General features: G+C 35.2%; 1 protein-coding gene across 1 annotated transcript in view; it reads right to left on the bottom strand.

Moving 5' to 3' along the window:
- MRPL13 (mitochondrial ribosomal protein L13) overlaps window positions 1–23398 on the bottom strand; it is a 59172-nt gene that overhangs the window by 7325 nt on the left and 28449 nt on the right. Inside the window, exon 6 of the mRNA XM_007488258.2 lies at window positions 12597–12718. Coding sequence (XP_007488320.2) covers window positions 12597–12718 — 122 coding nt within the window. The remainder of the gene's footprint in view (window positions 1–12596; window positions 12719–23398) is intronic.

Raw genomic sequence — 23398 nt, 5'->3', positions numbered from 1 at the left:
AATTGCCAAAACTATAAAGATAATTTTTTTGTATCTTGATTTTATATTGAAAATAAAGTGGTCACCATGGGAAAATTCCTAAATATTAAATATAACCAAGTCAGCTGGGTTTTATGGAGATTTTAATTAATACAAATAAAGGAATTACGGAAAAGAGAAAGAGACAGAGTAAGTGGAAATAATCGAAGGCCCCAGGCCTTTTCTTTTTAAGAGAGAAAACTAAGTCAGTCTTTAATCACTCACCACAAGATTTTTTTCCAAGAAAGCACTAGTGTTCAGAGACACCCTCCAGTTCAGTTCCTGAGCTCCACTTCAGCTTCCAAGGCTAAATCCTCTTTCAGCCACAGAGACAGAGACCAGCCTTCAATTCAGCTCCATAGCTGAATTACCTTTCAGAAGCCTTCTGACCTCCTTTTAAAGAGAATTTTCTCCTATGTCACCTCCCCATAGTTTTCACATCTATCAATCACAGTAGACGTTTTCACAGGACTGACCATTCTTAATTCACACTTGAGACTAAACTTTTGAGTAATTCACACCTGAGTAGACTAAAACCTCACACCTCTTGCTAAACTTGCTTCAACTTTTAGTGATTAATTTGACCTTCATAGGTACTTAGCACCTTTTTGTATTAGATCTAAAAATAGACCCGGCTTAGGGGTTTTAGCTTTACTTTAAGTATGGGTTAAGTACTTTTCATTGTTCATTAAGGAGTTTATCTTCCCCTAAAGTATGCTTAAGTATGGGTAGAGTAATGTTAGAGTTCTCACATTCCTGATCAAGTACCTTAATTGTTTAAAATGGGGAATGGTCTTAACCAAATGTTCTAAGGTTGAGTCTGAGAATTTTTAACATTCACAAGTCTGAGAAATTTTAAGATTCACAACTAATGGAATGGCTTTCTAGTTTGTTTCTGCTTCAAGCCTCTCCTCATTACAGTCCCACTTCCCACTCAGATGTCAAACTGACCTTCCTAAAGCACAGGTCTAACTATGATGCTCCTCACCTCCCCTTCAATAAACTTCAGAGATTCCCCATTGCCTCCAGGGTTGAATATGAAATTCTATTTGGCTCTCAATGTTCTTAATAATCTACTTCTCCTCCTATCTTTCCAGTCTTCTTATAGCCTATTCCTCCTCCAGATATCTAGTGACACTGACCTCCTAGCTGTTTCTTAGAAAAGATGCTCCATCTCCTGACTCTGGGTACTTTCACTGGTTTTCCCCCCATGCCTAGAATACTGGTCTGCCTCATCTCTATTTTCTGCTTCCTTCAATTCTCAGCTAAAATTCCACCGTCTGCAAGAATTCCTTCCCAGTGTTCCTTGATCTCTGTGTCTTCACTTTGACATTCATTCATTCATTCATTCATTCATTCATTCATTCATTCATTTATTTTTAAAAAACCCCTATCTTCCGTCTTGGAGTCAATACTGTGTATTGGCTCCAAGGCAGAAGAGTGGTAAGGGCTAGGCAATGGGGGTCAAGTGACTTGCCCAGGGTCACACAGCTTGGAAGTGTCTGAGGCCAGATTTGAACCTAGGACCTCCCATCTCTAGGCCTGGCTCTCAATCCACTGAGCTACCCAGCTGCCCCCTCACTTTGACATTTATTACCAATTTATGTTGTAAATCTGTTGTTTATACATAGCCTTTTACATGTCATCTCCTCAAGCATAATCTGGGTTTTTTAAAATCTAGTTTTTGCCTCTCTTTGGATGTCCAACCTGGCACATGATAGATGTTTGGTTGAAATTTCACCTGAGCCACTTCAGTTAGCAGTGCTGATGCTAAGTGTTGTATGACAGGGCTATTCTGAAGTGCAACTTCCTATATCAAGAGCCTGGCAGAGATAACAGAAACATTAAGTTCACTATTAAATAGTAGATGTCACCACTTGTCCTAGGTTAGCATTTGTGTGGAAGCAGCCACCTGAAACTGTTAGATTTAATGAGAAATCTGAAGAATACCCTTCCAAATATGGGTGGTTTGCTTTGACACTTTCTTATTTTGAGTTGTGCATTCTCTGTAATATGCTAATGGCTATGGTCACTGTTTCAGGGCAAGGGTAACTTACTATCTGTGACCCTAGGATGATGAATGACTGTGTTGTGGGGAGGTGAAGGTCCTTGAGGAGGGATATTGTTATTAGGAGACTAATGGTAAAGTCTTATACCTGGGTTTAAAAAAAATTAACTCCACAAGTATGATGACTGTAGATAAATAGCAGCTTATTTGAAGATACAAAAGCCTTAGCAAAATGGAATTCAAATCTATGCCTTCCTGACTCCAAAGTCGAGACTCTGTCCAGTATCCCATACTGCCAGCTCCATGTACAGTATGAAATTCTGGGCACTGCCTTTTAGGAAAGAAATAAGCAAGGAGCTGAGTGTCCAGTGGAGTAACTAGGATGATTATGAGCCTTAATGATAATAGCACATAAGAATATGTGGAAGTAAGTGGGGATGTGCACCTTGGAAGAACTATAAAATGGTAGTTTTCTTCAAATATTTGATGTATTTGCAATCTGTAGGAGGACTTTGATTTGTTCTACTCTGGCCCAATTAGAGAACTAGAAACAAGAGGTGAAAGTTGTGAAGAAGCAGATTTAAGTTTGAATTCAAATCCTACCTTTGATATGACCTTGGGCAATCCACTTACCCCCCCCCCCCATCCTCAAAGAACTTTATAGAATTTAGTGCATTAGATTAGATTTTGATGAATAAGATTCAATTAACTTTTAGTTGTTAAAATAACAGGATCATAGACTTAGGACAGGAAATTACCTTAAAGGACATCTAGTTCAACCTCCTAATTTAATAGATGAGGAACTAAGGTCCAAAGAGGTCATGATCAAATGAATTTTCTCCTTTAAGTATTTTATTAAACTTCCATGGCAAGTGAAATATGTTTCTGAAAGTTCTGAAATAAAACATTAATAAAAAAGTTCCTACTTCTGGGCACAAATTTAACCAAAACTTTAAACTTGTTCCTTTCTAGCACTGCCTTATTAAACCTATTTTGTGCCAGGGAATCCTCTGGTTCTCTGATGATACCCACGAATCTCTTCTCAAAAAACTCATAAAACACCCAGGAGTTCTCATCTGTCTTTGCTCTCATTTTTGTCAGGTGCTGATAGTGTCACAAACTTTCTGCATAAGCTCTTATTTGAAGCAATTAATAGAATTATTTTTAGAAAGGGATACTTTCCACATCTCCTCCTTCCCCCCACCTAACCCCGCTGCCCTCAGATCCTTGAGGCTAGGAACTTTTTCACAGTAATCTTTGCATCTCCAGCACCTAGTACAATGCTTGGAACATATTGGGTGCTTAATAAATGGCTGTTAATTGATTTGGTTCATTAAACTTAATGTAGTTCTGAATTATGAGTGGGTGACATTTTTTTCTATTTCATAAATGTTACACTGTCCCTTATATAACTATAACTTTCCATAAGTCTGTTTTTTTTCTAAGGAGGGCTCTCCTGTAGAATTCTATAAAAAATAAAAATTAAAAAAAAATACTGTTAAAAATGATCCAAGTTGTTACTCTAAGGCTCTCAGTGTAAAATTTTCCATTATAGTAAGAGCCACGCTATTATTTCCATTATTATTGTGGCTTTACAGAATGTACAATTATTTGATCATCTGAAAGCAATAGTTAAGGGATATAAGTTCCCTATGAAAATGGATAGTGTTGCCTCTTTACACTGCTTTAAAGGGAAAAAAAAGAAAATCCAAATGTATCATTACCTACATAAACCTAATACACACATCTGCCTCAGAATCCATAAGGAAATGTGATTAAGGCTCCTATAACATTTTCCCCACACACATTATACACACGTCAATGGCAATTAAGACTCTTTGAGGTATATAATACCAAGCCAAGTCTACCCATAAAGCTATAGAAATGAGATCTATAGCCAAGATTTCCATTAAGAGGAATGGCTTTTAGTGATAGCAAAATTTTTCCATCTGCATAAATTTCACAAATACATGATTTATTTAAAAACAACATAACTGCAACATATTGAAATCTTTGGTACTTTTACATTTCACAGTATATATATATATATATATATATTTATATGTAAAAAAAAAACAACAACCTCCCAAGCCCAAATAGTAAAAAAAAAAATAAAGCCAATAAAACAAATAAATTAGTGTCTCTTGAATTCAGGCTTGAGAACTCTTCTTTAGATAACAAGGACACTAGCAAAAGGTAAAAAAATGGCAGCTATTTTAAGATCAAAATGAGGGATTTTTTTAAAATGTATTTTTATGGGGCCAACAAATGCAACTTTTTATGGCACACTGGTGATTATCTTTTAATGAGATAAGTCATATGAGTTAAACTGAAAGCAAAATTTTCAGGTGTTCCAGGTTGTGGAGGGGTAGTAAAGTATGTGAAATTTTCAAGTTTTACCCAGAACACACAAAAGCCTTTCAAGTGAATTTGACAAACATTATTAAGTTCATATTAATATATCAAGTACTGTGGTAGGTGGACCTTTTTCTGACTTTGCTTGTGTGTTTGTGTATATATATGCATTTGACTTCCTTTGCAGGGTTTCAAAATATTTCAGATAAGTCACAATATAAATTAATATTAACAAATATTCATTGGGCACTTAGTTGGGCAGGGTACTACTTGGGAATATGTAAGGAATTATAAAATGCTGAATAAAAACTGACAATTACTATTATTTCAAGCTTATTCTTCAAAATAAAGAGGCTGATGTTAAATAATTAACTTATATTTATCAGCTCAAATAATAAATTATTATTTATATTTATAAGATACATTTTCACAAAAACTAAACTACTTAAATAAAATCCCAATTTCTTCACCATATCTTTGAGCTACATTTGTTTTAATTAGGCTTCAAAAAATTTGCCATCAAATCTTAAATTATACAATTCATTAAATACATTCCAAGGAACTTACATATTCACGTGCACATTTGCATACATTTACAAAAGGCACTTAACTGAGATCATAAAAAATGAAGTTTTGAAAAAGTTATTCAGAATAGTGAACAGCACATGCATGAAACCTTTCACAATGCACTGATATAACCAAACCAGGCTAATTTAACTCAGCCTCTGAAATAGTCATGGCCCTAGAGGTTAATGACTTGAATTTTATCTCCTATTTATTTTCCTCTGCTTTTCATGTGCTTATGAAGGCTATCCAGACCCTTGCCCCCCTCCCCCACTCCATCCCCCAATGTCTAGTTAGCAAATTGAGGTCATGGCTAAGTCTCTCAATTCTTGAACTGCAATGTAATGCATATACCTTTTCCAAAGCAAGCCCCTCAAGGCTAAGGTTCAACAGACAGTAGCCATCTCCAGATTACACAAACTGAGCTTCTTTCATATGTTGACATATGTTGACAACCCTCTCTTTCTGGATACTCTTATTCTCCTTAGAATTGGGGGTCATACTCTCTCTTGGTTCACCTTCTGCCTTCTTTGCTGAATTATATATATCATGCCCCCTTAATTGTGAGTATTCCTTAAGGTTCTATGACTGGCCTTTTCTCACTCTATACTTTCTCAGTAAACTATTATCTTCTTTTTTCCCTTTTTAATTCTTACTTTTTTTGTCTTAGAATTGATAATAGTATTGTTTCTAAGGCAGAAGAACAGTAAGGGGTAGGCAAATGAGGGTAAGTGACTTGTCCAGGGTCACACAGCTAGGAAGTATCAGAGGCCAGGTTTGAATACAACATCTCAGGTCTCTAGGCCTGGCTTTCTACTCTGAGAACTATATATTCAGCTTCAATTTCTTTTTAGTCCTTTATCATCAATTACTACCTACTTTACATTTTGAATTGGATGTACCTGAGACATCTTAAATTCACAATGTCCAAAACTGAATTCATTATCTTTCCTTCAAAATATTTTCTTTCATTCAAACTTTCCTGTCTGTTGATTGCATCACAATTCTTTCAGTATCCAATATTTATAAACTCAGTATTATCCTGGACTCCTTATTTCTCCCTCACTCCACATATCCAAACAATTGGAAGTCTTTCAATTTCTACTTCCATAATATCACTGGCATATGCCCCAATTTCTTTACTCACACAACTATCACTTTAGTTCAAGCCCTCATCATCTCTCCTCTAAATTACCGCAACAGCATCCTAAATGGTCTTCCTGCCTTAAGAATGGTAACCATTCCAGTTTATCCTATGCACACAGCTGTCAAAGTAATTTTCCTTAAACAGAGAAATGAAGGCATGAGTCCCTATACTCAATCAATTCTAAGAACTTACTATGGCCTCTAAGATAAAATGTAATCTCCTTTGTTTTGCTTTTAAAAAAACCTGACCCAAACCTACCTTTCCAAGAAATCTCCCTCTGGCAATCTGTGAATCAGTCATAGTGGCCTTTTCTTTCTTCCTCACATATGGACACTTCATCTCTCCTTTATAGTGGCCAAAGAACTTTTCCTTTAGGATGCAGCTAAAGCACCATCTTCAGCGTGACATATTCCCAAATGCTAGTGCTTACATTTCTAAATTATAAATGTATTGAACTACTTTGTGTGTGTGTATTTATTTCACTTTATATTTCTGTTGCATGTATTTTTATATTCTTGTTTTCCCCATTAAAACATAAGCTCTTTGAAAGGAGAGATTGTTTTGTAATGTTTGTCAAGTACTTTACATGGTATCTCATCTGTACTTGTAGATCCATGGCCTAATATAGGGTCTAGCAAATAGGGCCTAGCAGATAGGAAGCTCTTAATAATTTTCTGCTGAGTGATTACAGAATTATAAATTTAGACAGAAATTGAAAGAACTTCAGGTTATCTAGTCCATCCCCTTAATTTTACACATGAGGAAACTGAGGCCCACAGAAATTAAATAACTTTCCCCAATATATAGATAGTAAACATCAGATTTTAGCATTTTAATTCCAGTTCTTTTATTTGGGAGTCAATACTCTTACTTCAATTACATTGTTTCTCATCATAGTCATTCTTTCACCAATCTTTTTAGACTTCATTTCCCACCTGGCTGTTTCACCTGGGCTTTCACTATTGCTTCCAGAAACTTATCTTTTTTGCAAGAGCAAATAAACTCTGAAACTCACCTTAGTAACCATTGACCTTTGGGAGCTTCCTTCATTCTCTGTGACTTGGAGACATTGGGAGGTAGACACCAGAAAGTTCCTCCTAAATCCTCTATTTGAGGAGGGAGCACAGGCTGGACACTTTGTCAGTTTCCACCTGGCTGCAGGACTTCATCATGCCTCTACCTAGGTACCCACACTTTCCAGCTTCTTTTTATGTGCTGTCTTCCCTCAATATTGTGAGCTCCTTGGAAGGAGTGGCTGTCTTCAGTCTTCTTCTTCTTTTTTTTTTTTGTATCACCAGGGCTTACTTAGCACAGTACCTCGCACATAGTAGGTGTTTAATAAACAGTTATGACTGACTGACTTCAAGATAAGGTTTTAGTTTGGGGATGATTCTAATTCCCTAAAATGTGTCCCTCTAAACTGGCCTTGAAACACTCATTTGGACCTTGAAACAATGCTGGCAAAAGGCAACCTTTTCTATCTTTTTTTCCCTAAATACATTTTTATTTAAATTTTCTGCTTTTATATCATGAGAGGTATATAATGGTAAATGTTTGACAAATGGCTCTACAAAGGAAAAAAATGTGTATGGGACATAATTCTACTTTTAATTTTAATTTGCATTCACATTTTCTTCATTACTTTATGTCTAGACTAGTGGGTCAAATTGAAAGAGAAATGGGATCACTAATCTAAACATAAGGATCCCTACTGGTATAGCATGTTAACTTAGTTTTAAAAGGTAACACTATCTAATATTTTACTGAATTTTTATTTATCTTGCTAAATATTTCCCAATAACATTTTAATCCAGTCATGGAACCACTTTACAGAGCTGCTGGGAACATATAGACTAACTAGGTTTAACACCTTTGGCTTAAAGTCTAGACAATCAACAAAAGTAAAATTAAGGCCTAAAATTAAGTAAAATTGTAGCATTTGCTGATTTCACAATAAAAATTTAATAATCAGGTGTTCTTGGGCCAGATAGAAGTGGCTCTCGCACACCCTTGAAAAATCACCTATATTTCCCAATTCCCCCTAGGGTCACCACATCTTTTAATTCTTTGGAGATTAGTGTCCCAAGATTCTCAAAAGGTGAGTTTTTGAGTTGGGGAGCAGGCTGAGGCAGTTTAAAAAGCATCACCCCATTTCATTCAAATCAATTTTCTATTAAGTTATGATTCATATCTAGAGTTCCTATCTTAGGTATATGGACTTAAGTACTAACTCAAAGTTACTATCAATATATATATATATATTTAACTTGTAAGGTCATTGTACAAATTAAATTAACAGATACTTTGACATAAACCAAAGGTGAATGAGGATAAGGACAAAAACATATATAAGAAAATATGGTTCAGGAGTAAGAAATAAGAGATATTAAAGGCTTGAAGACCACATAGACTAGATAGCTATTTATATTTCTAATAGACAGGAAATTGCTCATTAATGAAGTAAGTTATTCCTTACCCTTTCTAGTTTTGTTTAGTTTGACCATAGCATTATTACGACAAAGACCAAAACTGATACAAAACTAGAAAGATAAATTTAAGAAAACAAGCAAGTCAACTGTGAAATAACCTTTAAAACAAGTAGATCATGATAAAAAATGGGAAACAGATGGTGATGATGGTGGTGGGGGGGCTACATGGTTCAGTGGATAGAGAGTCAGGTCTAATGATAAGAAGTCCTGAGTTAAAATCTAGACTCAGACATTTTTGTGGCTGGGTGACCCTGGAGAAGTCACTTAACCTCCATTGCCTTGCCATTATCACTCTTCTGCCTTGGAACTGGTATTCAGTACCAATTCTAGGGCAGAAGGTAAGTTAACAACAACAAAAAAGAAAGAAAAGAAATAGGTGAAGAAAATGGACCCACACTGATTACAAACATTCTATACAAAAATCAAACCAATATAAATCAATGATCATAACGATATCTTAGTAAATTGAAGGGCTTTGAAAGAAAGATTTCAACAAAAAGGGATTTATAGAAAAATTCAATTCCTAAAACAGGAAACAGCATGAGCCAACGAATTGGTCTGAGGAAGTTAAGTGTGAACCTTAAAAATTCCCAGACCCTACTTCATAAGATTGGATTAAGACCATTCCCCATTTGGGCAGTGAACTCTACTTAGATCAGGAATGTGAGAACTCTACTTCACCTACTTAAGTCTGCCCTAGGGGAAGATAAAGTTGTACACTCTTTTCTGAATAATGAAAAGTACTTAAAGTCATACTTATAATAAGGCAAAAAGTTCTTAAGATAAGTACCTATAAAGGTCAAGCAACTTGTGAATTTACAAGGAACAAAGAGCTGAGAAACTTACTCAAAGCTTTCCTGGTGTGAATTACTCAAAAATTTACACCTTCTTAGGTGTGGACTAAGAATGGTCTGTCCTTTGAAAAACGTCTACTGTGATTGGTAGATGGAAGAACTTAGGGGAGGTGACATAGGAGAAAATTCCCTTTAAAAGGAGATGGAAAGCTCTCTCTAGAAACAGTCAGCTGGGAAAGGCTGCCTTAAAGGGTCTCTCTGGAGACTCTCTCAGGGACATTCGGATTGAGAAAGCAGAGACATTCAGATTGAGGATTGAGCTGGTGAAGGCAGCTGAGATGATGCTGGCCTGGTGTCACTAGAATCCTTGCTTGGACAGATCTTGTGGTGAGTGATTAAGGACTGACTGATCTCTCTCTTAAGACTCAGGTCTAGGCCATGTTGGCTTAAGGCCTTTCATACTTATTCCTTTCTTACTCTTTCTCTCTTTCTTTAATTCCTCATTGTATTAATTAATTAAAATCTCTATAAAACCTAGTTGACTTGGGTATAAATTTAATAATTGGGAATATTTCCCTGGAGACCACCTTATATTTGATTTAAAAACAAAAACACTGTAATGAAAATATATTTCCTACGATTACACATTTACTCACCCACTCTTGTGTCTACTACAACTTAAGTCTTCCACCATTTTAACTCTTACAGTTTATGTTCCCCACTATTTTAATTATTACATTAAGACAAGTTATAGTTTTTAAATAATTAGTGTGGATGGAATGTAAAGTATAGGAAAGAAGATAGTATAAGGTAAGGCCAGAAAGGTGGCTCACAAATAATAGAGAGCCTAGAATGCCAAGATAAGGAATCTACAATTATTTGGTGGGTGATGCAACATATTTGCAAGGATCTTTGATTTAGAAACAGAGAATGAGTCTAACCCTAAATTCTACTACCTATTCCTTGTGTGAACTCAGGCAAGTTACTTCACTTCTGGTGACTAAAATGAAGTGGTCAGACTGAATGGCCTTTAGGACTCTTATAGCCTTAGTATACAAGTAAAAGAGTGAGACAATCAGAGCACTACATCTGCAAGATTAAATTTTGGAAGAAGTTGAAATGATAGATTGGAGAGGGCAAAGACTGGAAGCTAGAAGACCAATGAGGAGGTAATTACAGTAGTTCAAAGACATTATTAGGGCCAAAGCTCAGGCAGTTACAGTGGGGTTAGAGAGAGATATGGGATGCTGTGGAGGAGGACATGGCAAAATATTGGAATTATGGGAGGATGAGAAGTAAATAAAAGTGACTGAAGTTTCAAATCTTTGTGACTAAGAGGATGGTGCTATTTTTAAAAATAGGTAGGTGTTAGGAGAAGAGAAGGCTTTTTTTATTTTTTGAGAAACACCCAAGTGCAACTTTGTCGAGATTGAATTTCAGGTAGTTAGTGGTATATCTAGAAAGCAGCTGGAGATACAGGATTGGAGAAGAGGGTAGAAGTAGAGGTAGATATGGGCAGTATTTACAAGGAATAGATGAGATTCTCAAGAGAAAGCATGTTTTTGTGTTTTTTTTTTTAAAGGAGGAAGCTTTGGTAGGTGTCTGCACTTAAGAAGTAGAAGGAACAGAAAGAACCAGGAAAAGGAGACAAGAATAATAATCAAGGAAGTGGAAGGAGATTCAGAAGATTATAGTGCCAAAGGAGCTAAGATAAGAGAGAATAACAATAATATCAACCCTGTCCAATGATGTGGAGAGGTAAAGGAGGATGAGCACTGGAAAGTCAGTGGGATTAGTGATAAGGAGGTCAACAGAAACACTAAACAGTTTTAGTAGAGGCATGTCTACAAAAGAATTCCTTTTAATTTTCTCATTTGAAGCAAGTTATTTAATATTGTATATTAAACACATCTGCTACAAGCATGCTGATTGTATAGCTTAAAGGTCAGCAAACTACAGTTGGCTGGCTTGCTGATGTCTGTTTTTGGCCAAAGAATGTTTTTTACATTTGAAAATAGTTTTATTGCATTTAAAAATGTAAAAGAATCATTCTTAGCTTGCCAGTCCTTTAGCATCATAGTTAGTGGACCTCTGGTATAAATTTAAAAAGCCCCTACAGACATGAGGACACTGCATTAGGCAAGGTAAATTTGTAACAAGACAAAGGACCAAGCCTAACTAAATTTAGAAAGGCTCATAGCCATGTTGGCAGTAGGATGGTGAATTTTTCAGTCAAGATAACTCAGCTAAGTCACAGTAGGTGGATAAGTTGCATTGAGGAGGGAATAATTTTGTTGATGAAATAACTGACTGATATGTTATTGGATATGAAAACTGTATATGAATTTTTAGAAGGAAGACTAAACTAGGTTTTCATCTTGACAAAAGGTTCATTAGGAATTGTAGGGTTTTCAACACATTCTCAGTAAAAAAATCCAACTTTTTTTTCTTTAGTCAAAATTTCTAACTTTAATCTGATTACACCAGCTGAGCCAACATACTCTTGCCACACTAAATTAATTTGTCTTCTTTTCAGCACAAAGAATAAAACTACCCAGGTACTGGTTTTTCAATTCTAAATGACTAAAGGGAAACAGCTGCAGAGAGCCTAATTTTAAGCTTTATTTAAAACTATAAAGGACTGTTCTCAATTTTCTGTAATTGATGTATATTTAAACAGGTCTTTAAAGGGGAAAAGGTCAAAGAAAACTTTTTTCTATCAGAATATAACTAGAACTTGTTAAATTCCCACATACAAAGAATGGATTTTATTTATTTTTTGGAGTGTTCTCTTCAATCACCAAGCATTCACTCTGAATTAACTGCCAAACTGTCTGATAAAGTTACAGTCATATAGCTTATTGGTCATTGAAAACCATTTGAATGGCAAGACTATTAACTGTAGAGCTCATATATGGAAAAAAAAATACAGTATCCTTCAAAATGACTTGCAAAAGAAAGATCAATAGCCCTCTGCTTCTCAGCTTAAACTCTGGGTAAAATATATTCACTCTGTTACTTCACATTTTTAAGGCACTTACTGTGAGTAGATAAAAGTATTAGGTGTTGAGGAGAGAACAGACATAAATAAAATGTATTATTTTAACATTAAGGTTTTAATAAAATTCCTTGGCCTTAAGGAAATGGTGACTTAAAGTTTATAGGACAAACTAAATTCAGATTAAAAAGTAATAAAATAGTAAATGATAATAAAGACTTACGGAGTCCATAATTTTGGAAAAGCATCAATTTCTTCTTGGGTATATTCATCTAGTCTTCTAGGTATTTTTCGAGGTTGAGGAAGCTCTTCTACTAAATTCTTAAGAATGTCCTCTGGAATCTCCTACAATCGAGAGTAATTTAAAAAAATTTAAGTAACTTAAAGATTTCTTAAAATCTTTCAGTTATTAAAAAATGAATAGCATGAAATTATGAAGAGATATGGCAGGATCCCTTCCCCAACTTTATCCTGTCCCATTCAAAGTGGGGTAAGGGGTCCAAGGATATGGGATTTTGCATATAATGACATTTTTTAGTATGTTGGTCAATTTTTCTGATTTCCTCCCTCTTTGGATGAGTTTCTGGGAAAAGGAAGGGAGATGAGGAGGAAAGATAGAAGAGGAAATCTAGGAGATGTAAAAAACTAAGCTATTGATAAAAACCCCTTTTTTAAAAAAGCAAATGAAGGGGGCAGCTTGGTGGCTCAGTGGACTAAGGCTTAACAACAGGAGATCCATCTCATCTTAGACATTTCCTATCTGCATGACTCTGGACAAGTCAACTTAACCCCCACTGCCTAGCCCTTACCACTCTTCTGCCTTGGAACCAATATACAGTATTGATTCCAATATGGAAGGTAGATTTTACTTTATTTTAAGTTTTATTCATTTATTTTTAAAAAGTATTTTCCCATGGTTACATGATTCATGTTCTCTGCCTCCCCTCTTTCCTCTCCCTTCTGGATTTGACAAGCAATTCCACTGGGTTATAAATGTATTATCCCTCAATCCATATTTCCATATTATTCATTTTTGTAATAAGAGTAATTTTAAAAAACCAAAACCCCAAATCATATGCCTGTAAAAACAAGTGATGAATCCTATGTTTTCTTCTGAATTTCTACTCCCATAGTTCCTTCTCCAGATGTGGGTCACATTCTTTCTCAAAAGTCCCTCAGGATTGTCCTGGATCATTGCATTGCTACTAGTAGCAAAGTTTATTACATTTGATTGTCTCACAAAATTTTAGTTACTGTTTATAATGTTCACCTAGTTATGCTCATTTTATGGAGGTTCTTCCAGTTTATATAGAAATCAACCCGTTTATTGTTCCTTATAGCATAATAGTATTCCATCATCATCATATATCAAAATTTGTTCAGCCATTCCCTAATCGAGGGACACCCCCGCATTTTCAAAATTTTTGCCACCACAAAAAGCATGGCTATAAATATTTTTGTACCAACATTTTCTTTTCATTTCTTTGGGGCACAAACCTAGTAGTGGTATTGCTGGATCAAAGGGCATGCAGCCTTAAAATAATTTTTTTTAGTGTTTGTCCTAGGTTTTCTTTATTTTAAAAATATTCCCCCACATTTACATATTTCATTTTCTTTCCCTACCCTTCCCCCTGACTCCAGATCCAATAAGCACTTCCACTGGGTTATACAAATATTATCACTCATACCTATTTTCCATATCATTCATTTTATCAACAGAGCAATCTTTTACAACCAAAACCCCAAATCATATATCCATATAAACGTATAATTTGTTTTTCTTCTGTGTTTCTACTCCCATAGATCTTTCTCTCAATGTGGATAACCTTCTTTCTCATAAGTCCCTTGGGATTGTCTTGTATTAGCAAAGTCCATCATATTGAATTGTTCCACAATGTTTCACTTTCTGTGTATAATTTTCTCTTGGTTCTGCTCATTTCACTCTGCATCAGTTCCTGGAAGTTCTTCCAGTTCATACAGAAATCCTCCTTCCTTACAGCACAATAGTATTTTATCACCATCATACACCAAAATTTGTTCAGCCATTCCCCAATCAAGGGATACCCCCTATTTGCCAATTTTTTGCCAACACAAATGAATATTTTTGTACAAAAATTTTTCATTATTATCTCCTTAGGGTACAAACTTAGTAGTAGTATTGGTGGATGAAAGGGTATGTATTCTTTTAAAGACCTTTGGGCATAGTTCCAAATTGCCTTCCAGAAAGGTTGGATCAATTCACAACTCCACTAGAAATGCATTACTTTTCCAGATTTGCCACAACCCTTCTAAGGATTATTATTTTCTTTTACTATCATATTGACCAATCTGCTAGGTGTGAGGTGATACCTCAGAGCTATTTTGATTTGCATTTCTCTAATTATGAGAGATTTAGAACACTTTTTAATGTACTTATTGATAGTTTTGATTTCTTTATCTGAAAATTGCCTATTCATGTCCCTTGACCATTTGTCAATTGGAGAATGGCTTGATTTTTGTATAATTGACTTAGTTCCTTATAAAATTGAGAAATTAGACCTTTGTCAGAGGTTTTTGTTATAAAGATTTTTCCCCAATTTGTTGCTTCCCTTTTAATTTTGGTTGCATTTGTTTTGTTTGTACAAACCCTTTTTAATTTAATGTAATCAAAATTATTCATTTTACATCTTGTAATGTCTACCTCTTGCTTGGTCTTAAATTCTTTCCTTTCCCATAGATCTGATAGATATACTATTTTACATTTACCAAATTTACTTATAATTTCCCTCTTTATATGAAATCATTTACCTATTTTGAATTTATCTTGGATAGGGTGAGAGATGTTGATCTAAACCTAATCTCTCCCATATTATTTTCCAATTTTCTCAGTAGCTTTTGTCAAATGGATTCTTGTCACAAAAGCTGGGATCTTTGGGTTTATCAAACACTATCTTGCTGAGGTCATTTATCCCAAGTCTATTCCATTGATCTACCCTTCTCTCTCTTAGCCAGTACCATACTGTTTTGATGACCACTGTTTTATTACCAGTTTAAGATCTGGTACTACTAGGCCTCCTTCTTCACATTTTTTCCCCATTATTTCACTACACATTCTTGATCTTTTGTTCTTCCAAATGAACTTTGTTATAGTCTTTTCTAATTCTATTAAAAAAAAAAAAGATTTTTGGTAGTTTGATAGGTATGGCACTGAATAAGTAAATTAATTTGGGTAGGATTGTCATTTTTATTATGTTAGCTCATCCCCATGAGCAATTAATGTTTTTTCAATTATTTAGATATAATTTTAATTGTGTGGAACATGTTTTGTAGTTGTGTTCATATAATTCCTGTGCTTGTCTTGGCAAATAGAGCACTAAATATTTCATATTGTCTAGGGTGATCTTAAGTGGAATTTCTCTTTCTAACTCTTGCTGCTGAGTTGTGTTGACTATATATATATATATATATATATATATATATATATATATATATATATATATATACACACTGACAATTTATGTGGGTTGATGTTGTACCCAGCAACTTTACTAAAGTTGTTGGTTATTTCCACTAGCTTTTTAGTTGATATTCTAGGATTCTCTAAGTAGACCATCATATCATTTGCAAAGAGTGATAGTTTAGTCTCCTCATTGCCTACTTTAATCCCTTCAATTTTTCTTCTCTAGTTGCTTCTTCTAGTGTTTCTAGTAAATGTTAATTAATAGAGGTGATAATGGGCATCCTTCCTCCACTATTGATCTTACTGGGAAGGCTCCTAACTAATCCCCATTGCTTATAATATACTTGCTGATAGTTTCAAATACTGTTCATTATTTTGAAGAAAGGCCCTTCTATTCCTATATTTTCTAGTGTTTTTAATAGGAATGAGTATTGTATTTTGTTGAAGGCTTTTTCTGCATCTATTGAGATGATCATGTGATTTCTGTTACTTTGATTATTGATATGGCCAATTATGTGGATGTCTTTCCTAATGTTAAAGCAGCCTTGCATTCCTGGTATAAATCCCACCTGATCATAGTGGATAATCTCTGTGATGACTTGCTGTAGTTTCTTTGCTAGTATTCTATTTAAGATTTTTGTATCTATGTTTATTAAGGAGATTGATCTGTAGTTTTCTTTCTCTGTTTTTGGTCTTCCTGGCTTGGGGATCAGTAACATATTTGTGCCATAAAATGAATTTGGTAAGACTCCTTTGCTTATTTTGTCAAATAGTTTGTGTAGTACTGGGATTAGGTGTTATTTAAATATTTGATAGAATATGCTTGTGAATCTATCTGGTCCTGGGGATTTTTTTGTGGGGAGTTCCTTGATGGCTTGTTCAATTTCTTTTTCTGAACTGTGATTATTTAAGTATTTCCTCATTTGTTAATCTAGGCATTTTATATTTTTGTAAATATTTGTCCATTTCCCATAGATTATCATATTCATTGCCATATAATTGGGCATAGTAGGTCTTAATAATTGTCTTAATTTCCTCTTCATTAGAGGTGAGATTGCCCTTTTCATTTTTGTTACTATTAATTTGATTATCTTCTTTCTTTTTTTTTTAAATTGGATTTAGTAGTACTTTATTTTATTTGTTGTTTCAAAGTACCAGCTCCTGGTCTTATTTATGAATTCAATAGTTCTTTTACTTTTAGTTTTATTAATTTCTGCTTTAATTTTTTTAGGATTTCCAATTTAGTTTTTTTCTGGGAATTATTAATTTGTTCTTTTTCTAATTTTTTAAGTTGCAAATCCAATTCATTGATCTCCTCCTTTCAATTTCATCGATAAAGGCACTAAAGGATATAAAATTTCCACTGAGTACTGCTTTGGCTATATCTCATAGATTTTGGTATGTTGTCTTCTCACTGTCATTCTCTTTAATGAAGATTGTAATTGTTTCTATGATTTGTTTTTTGACCCACCAGTTTTGAATTAGATTATTTAGTTTCCAATTAATTTTAAATTTGCCTTTCCATGGACCCTTATTATTTTATCTAATTGTGATCTGAAAAAGTTGCATTTATTATTTCTGCTTTTCTGAATTTGTTTGCAATGTTTCTATGTCCTAGTACATGGCTGATCTTTGTATATGTACCATGTACTGTTTGGAAAAAGGTATATTCCTTTTTATCCCTGTTCAATTTTCTCCAGATATCTATTAACTATAATTTTTCTAACATTTCATTCACTTCCCTTATTTCTTTCTTATTTGCTTGGAGCCATCAAGCCATGATGGCTTGACAAGGTCACACGTGGTAATCAAGAGGTCACAGAGTGGCCCTTTGGCAAGATGGAATTGCCCATTCAGTTTCCTCTATATCACTTCTCTTATCAACATCACTTACTAATGGAATTGACATAACTGTTATCCCCTCCCAAGCCTTGGAAGGAATAATATCAGATCAATATATTTGCACTCCATTTCCCCAAAACATCACCAAAAGATCAGATTCCAATATCTAAACCCAAAAGACTACCATGGGTTAACTTTTACTTAGGTACATAATTCCCAGCAAAGCTGTAACCACAATGCCACAGGCTTCAGGGGTTCTTGGCAAGTGGCAAATGGCAGGATGAAAAAATAAAAAACGAAAGAGAGCTATAAATGTGTTTCAGATGGGGCAGGCTTGCATCTAATGGCTGCTCCTCCATGCCCAACTCTGGTGTTTATTTTTATATTCATTTTCTTGGCACACAGATACATTATCTAACATACATGTTCAAATATTGATAATTGGAAAAGTGATACATTAACTTTTAACAAATCACTTGATTAACATTCTATATTCTTATATTGTAACTATTGATTTTGACAGAATGAATAGAGGTTTTGTACAAGATAAATGATTTCATCACAGGTGGCTTAATTTTCTCATTACCCTGTGAGGAGCTTGAGCTTACAATCAAGGAAATTTAATGATTACTTTTAATAAAAAGAAATAATCAGAAACTCAAAGACAATTCAACAATTATGGTACTGAGCTTGAGGGATCAGAGAAGCATACAATTCAGATTAATTGTTAGGCAGTTCATTTTTCAGGGTTAGCAGGGCATTTCTATAAAGGGGAATCTTTTGGTTAGTGAATTCGAGTCACTAAGGCATGTTGAAGCTTGGTGTACCTGCACATTTTGTACGGGTCTTTATGATTGATTTGTATGCTGGCTTTAGGAGAACAAGTTTCTGTGAGTGGGAATATTCTGGGCTCAGCTTGTGGTTATGGCTTTGCTGGGAATTATGTACCTAAGTAAAAGTTAACCCATAGTAGTCTTTTGGGTTTGGATACTGGAGTCTGATCTTTTAGTCTAATGTTTTGGGGAAATAGAATGCAAGTATATTGCTCTTATATTATTCCTTCTAAGGCTAGGGAGGGGATAACAATCATGTCAATTCTATTAGTAAGGGATGTTGATAAGAGAAGTCATATAGAGGAAACTGAATGGGCAATTCCATCTTGCCAAAGGGCCACTCTGTGACCTCTTGGTCTCCATGTGTGACCTTATCAAGACATTGTGGCTTGATGGCTCCCAGCAGTTATTTTTTTTTTTTTTGGTTTGATTTATCTAGTTCTGAAAGTGGAAGATTGAGGTCCTCCACTGGTATGGTCTTGCTATTTCCTACTTAAGCTCTTTTAATTTCTCCTTTAGAAATCTAGATGCTATACCATTTGGTGCTGTTTAGTAATAATATTGCTTCATTGTTTAACATACCTTTTAGCAAAATGAAATTCCATTCCTTATCTCTTTTAATCAGATCAATTTCTACTTTAGCTTTGTCTGGTATCATGAATGGTACTGTGAATTTCAAAACTACTCAACCCTGTTCAAGCCATTCTTTAGAGGATGGGATTTGGCTATTTCCTGATCAATAACTATTAATAGAGATACTTGGAATGACAGAATCAGGTCTTGGAAACTACAATCTCCACCCTACTCAAGGTAACAGGATTTAGAAAGGGCTGCAGCAAAGCTCAAGATTTAATTATTTGAGAATATGGCCTTCAACAGACATGTGCAAAGGGGACAGACCTCTGGGCGGTCTTGGGTTAAGCTAGAGCCACCATTGGCACAGGTGAGACACAGGAAGTGAGGTAGAGGAGAGCTCAGGAGTGCTGGAACTTCCTGGGTGGAGGAGAGTGTGGTGGTTGGAGCCTGGTGCTTGGAGTGGAGGCTCTCAGACTGTTTCTCCATTTTGGTCACGTGAGTGATAGGGACTGATCTTTTTTCTTTGCCTCAGCTATCCAAGGCCTTGGGTCTTTGGCCCAGCCTAAGCAGAGTGGGTATTTAAGCCCTATTCCCTTCTCCTCCCCCCCACCCCCTCTAATATCTTTCTTCCTACTGCTTGTAATTAAAAACTCCATAAAAGGTTGACTGCTGACTTGAGTTTTCATTTAGGAATTACATAGCTGAATTCCATGGCGACCTTAAATTAATATATATCAGTGTTTTAAAGTGATTTCCATATCATAGTACTCCTACTTTTTTTACTTTAGATGATGCATAATCAATTCTACTCCATCCTTTTACCTTTAATCTCTGTGTGTCATCCTGCTTTAAATATGTTTCTTATAAAAAACATATAGTAGAAGGATGGGCAGCACCAGGCTGCCAAAGGAGAGGAAAACTAGCTCAGGCTGGGAATGGAGCAAATCAAAGCTCTCATGCTGCTAATTAGTGGGATTGGGTCCCTGAATAGCCCACACACTTCTAGCCTCAATGAGAGAGGGAAGAAGGAAAGGAGATAAAGAAGGAGAGAAAGGAAAAAGGAAGGAAACCAAAGAGGAAAAGGAAAAGAAAGGATGTATAGTAAATTCTATAAGAAGGGAAGATCTTTCTATAAGGAAAAAAAAATATCTAACAGTCAGAACTATCCAACGTTGGAATGGGATGCATTTGGAGATAGCAAAGTCTGATGGTTGTTTCTACATACATTGTAGAGGGAGTACAGAATACATGGACTGTGCATGGAGGACTAGTACCTCTACTATGAGGGCTTGCTAAACTCTCTTCATGGCTGCTCATCCACCTTTGGCATTCCTCTATCATCCAACTGTCCTCCATGTCTCCATGAAGCTGTACCATGCACAGAAGCCACACTGGTAAAGTTGTCTCAATGGACAGGAAAAACTAGGTTGAGGGAAACTTATAGGTCTCAAACTATCAGTGACTTAGGGGGATGTATACCCCAAGTCTGTAAAGACTTCCTTGAGTGGAATGGGAAAATGAGAACAATTTATTCCACAGGCCATGAAAGTGGCTAAAGCACTTACTTTGGAGTGCTTCGAACTGGGTCAGAAGGGAAAATGCCAAGGTCATTCATTACATCCTGGGCCAAGACTTCTGTCTTATGTAAAAATAATAATGGTGAGTTATAAAAATAGATGATAAAATTATGCCAATACAGATTCAAAACTGTTTAGATACTTCTGATATATGTAATCAAAAGTATCTTCAGTGATAAAGTGAATTGAAGTTCAAATGTGAACTTCCCTTCAGGGCCAGTTGCAAGGATGCTAAAGAGACTCTTATTATTAAAAAAGAATTATTGAAATATATAAGAATAGCAAGGATTTCTAATTCTAAGGGATTCTAAATCCACCCAAATAAATTTCCTGTTTCCGTAAGGAACCACTTCTCCTGTGTTTCACAGGCTACACTAATCTTCCTTGATCTGTCTAACCCAAATTTATACTACTCTAAATAAAAATACCATCATTATCCTTATAATTCTTAACTTCACCTTACATTTATAAAATAACAAAGGCTAGCTGGTTGAGTCTCAACAAGAATCACATTAGGACTCTGAGCCTTCACAGACTTGGAGTTCAAACCAAAGACCAGATCTTTCTTTGGTCTTCTCAGATATAAACCAATTTATGAAGACAGAAATAGATAGGCACTAGTATTTCCCAAGTTGGAAAAAGAAAACACTAAACTCCTTCAAGTCTTTCCCTCAGATGGATAGAGAGGTAAAGATGTTATCTCTTTCAGCCCTGAGAGAGAGTCTCTGTGAGTGTGACTCTGCCAATTGCCAGAGACCAACAACCACTTCCAGAGAGATTAACTGACACAGAAAAATTAGTTATAATTGTCCACATTTGAAATTGACACGCTTTCTTAGCTCTACTTCAAACTCCAATTCTTTCTCAAGTCAGCTTCTCTACTTCTTTTCTCTAAACTAATAAACCAAATAGCTATTTTCTAATAACATCCTTATACTTGCCACTGGACTTTGATGACTCTCTGGTGTGGGGTTGTTGGGGTTTGAGCTTTCCTGTCCTTCCCTGACATAATAAGTAAAGAGGGAGTTCTACCAAATTCCTTTTATGGCACAAACATGGTACTGATTCCAAAGCCAGGCAGGTCAAAAACAGAGAAAGAAAACTATAGATCAATCTCCCTAATGAATATAGATGCAAAAATCTTAAATAGGATACTAGCAGAAAGACTCCAGCAAGTGATCAGGAGAGTCATTCACTATGATCAAGTAGGATTTATACCAGGAATGAAGGGCTGGTTCAATATTAGGAAAACCATCCACATAATTGACCATATCAACAAGCAAACCAACAAAAATCACATGATTATTTCAACAGACACAGAAAAAGCCTTTGATAAAATACAACACTCATTCCTATTAAAAACACTAGAAAGCATAGGAATAGAAGGGTCGTTCCTAAAAATAATAAACAGTATATATCTAAAACCATCAGCTAACATCATCTGCAATGGGGATAAACTAGATGCATTCCCAATAAGATCAGGAGTGAAACAAGGATGCCCATTATCACCTCTATTATTTAACATTGTACTAGAAACACTAGCAGTAGCAATTAGAGAAGAAAAAGAAATCGAAGGCATTAAAATAGGCAAGGAGGAGGCCAAGTTATCGCTCTTTGAGGATGATGTGATAGTCTACTTAAAGAATCCTAGAGAATCAACGAAAAAGCTAGTCAAAATAATCAACAACTTTAAAAGTTGCAGGATACAAAATAAACCCGAATAAGTCATCAGCTTTTCTATATATCTCCAACACAGCTCAGCAGCAAGAACTAGAAAGAGAAATCCCATTCAAAATCACCTTAGACAAAATAAAATACCTGGGAATCTACCTCCCAAGACAAACACAGGAACTATATGAACACAACTACAAAACACTCGCCACACAACTAAAACTAGACTTGAGCAAATGGAAAAACATTAACTGCTCATGGATAGGACGAGCCAATATAATAAAAATGACCATCCTACCCAAACTTATTTATCTATTTAGTGCCATACCCATTGAACTACCAAAATACTTCTTCACTGATTTAGAAAAAAACATAACAAAGTTCATTTGGAAGAACAAAAGATCAAGGATATCCAGGGAAATAATGAAAAAAAAAACACATATGATGGGGGCCTTGCAGTCCCTGACCTAAAACTATATTACAAAGCAGCAGTCATCAAAACAATTTGGTACTGGCTAAGAAACAGAAAGGAAGATCAGTGGAATAGACTGGGGGAAAGCGACCTCAGCAAGACAGTATACGATAAACCCAAAGATCCCAGCTTTTGGGACAAAAATCCACTATTCGATAAAAACTGCTGGGAAAATTGGAAGACAGTGTGGGAGAGACTAGGAATAGATCAACACCTCACACCCTACACCAAGATAAATTCAAAATGGGTGAGTGACTTAAACATAAAGAAGGAAACCATAAGTAAATTGGGTAAACACAGAATAGTATACATGTCAGACCTTTGGGAGGGGAAAGGCTTTAAAACCAAGCAAGATATAGAAAGAATCACAAAATGTAAAATAAATAATTTTGACTACATCAAACTAAAAAGCTTTTGTACAAACAAAACCAATATAACTAAAATCAGAAGGGAAACAACAAATTGGGAAAAAATCTTCATAGAAACCTCTGACAAAGGTTTAATTACTCATATTTATAAAGAGCTAAATCAATTGTACAAAAAATCAAGCCATTCTCCAATTGATAAATGGGCAAGGGACATGGATAGGCAGTTCTCAGATAAAGAAATCAAAAC

The sequence above is a fragment of the Monodelphis domestica genome, chromosome 3, assembly GCF_027887165.1.
Source record: "Monodelphis domestica isolate mMonDom1 chromosome 3, mMonDom1.pri, whole genome shotgun sequence".
NCBI lineage: Eukaryota > Metazoa > Chordata > Mammalia > Didelphimorphia > Didelphidae > Monodelphis > Monodelphis domestica.
Note: the sequence above shows the minus strand (reverse complement) of the source record. Positions and strands in the feature narration are given on the sequence as shown.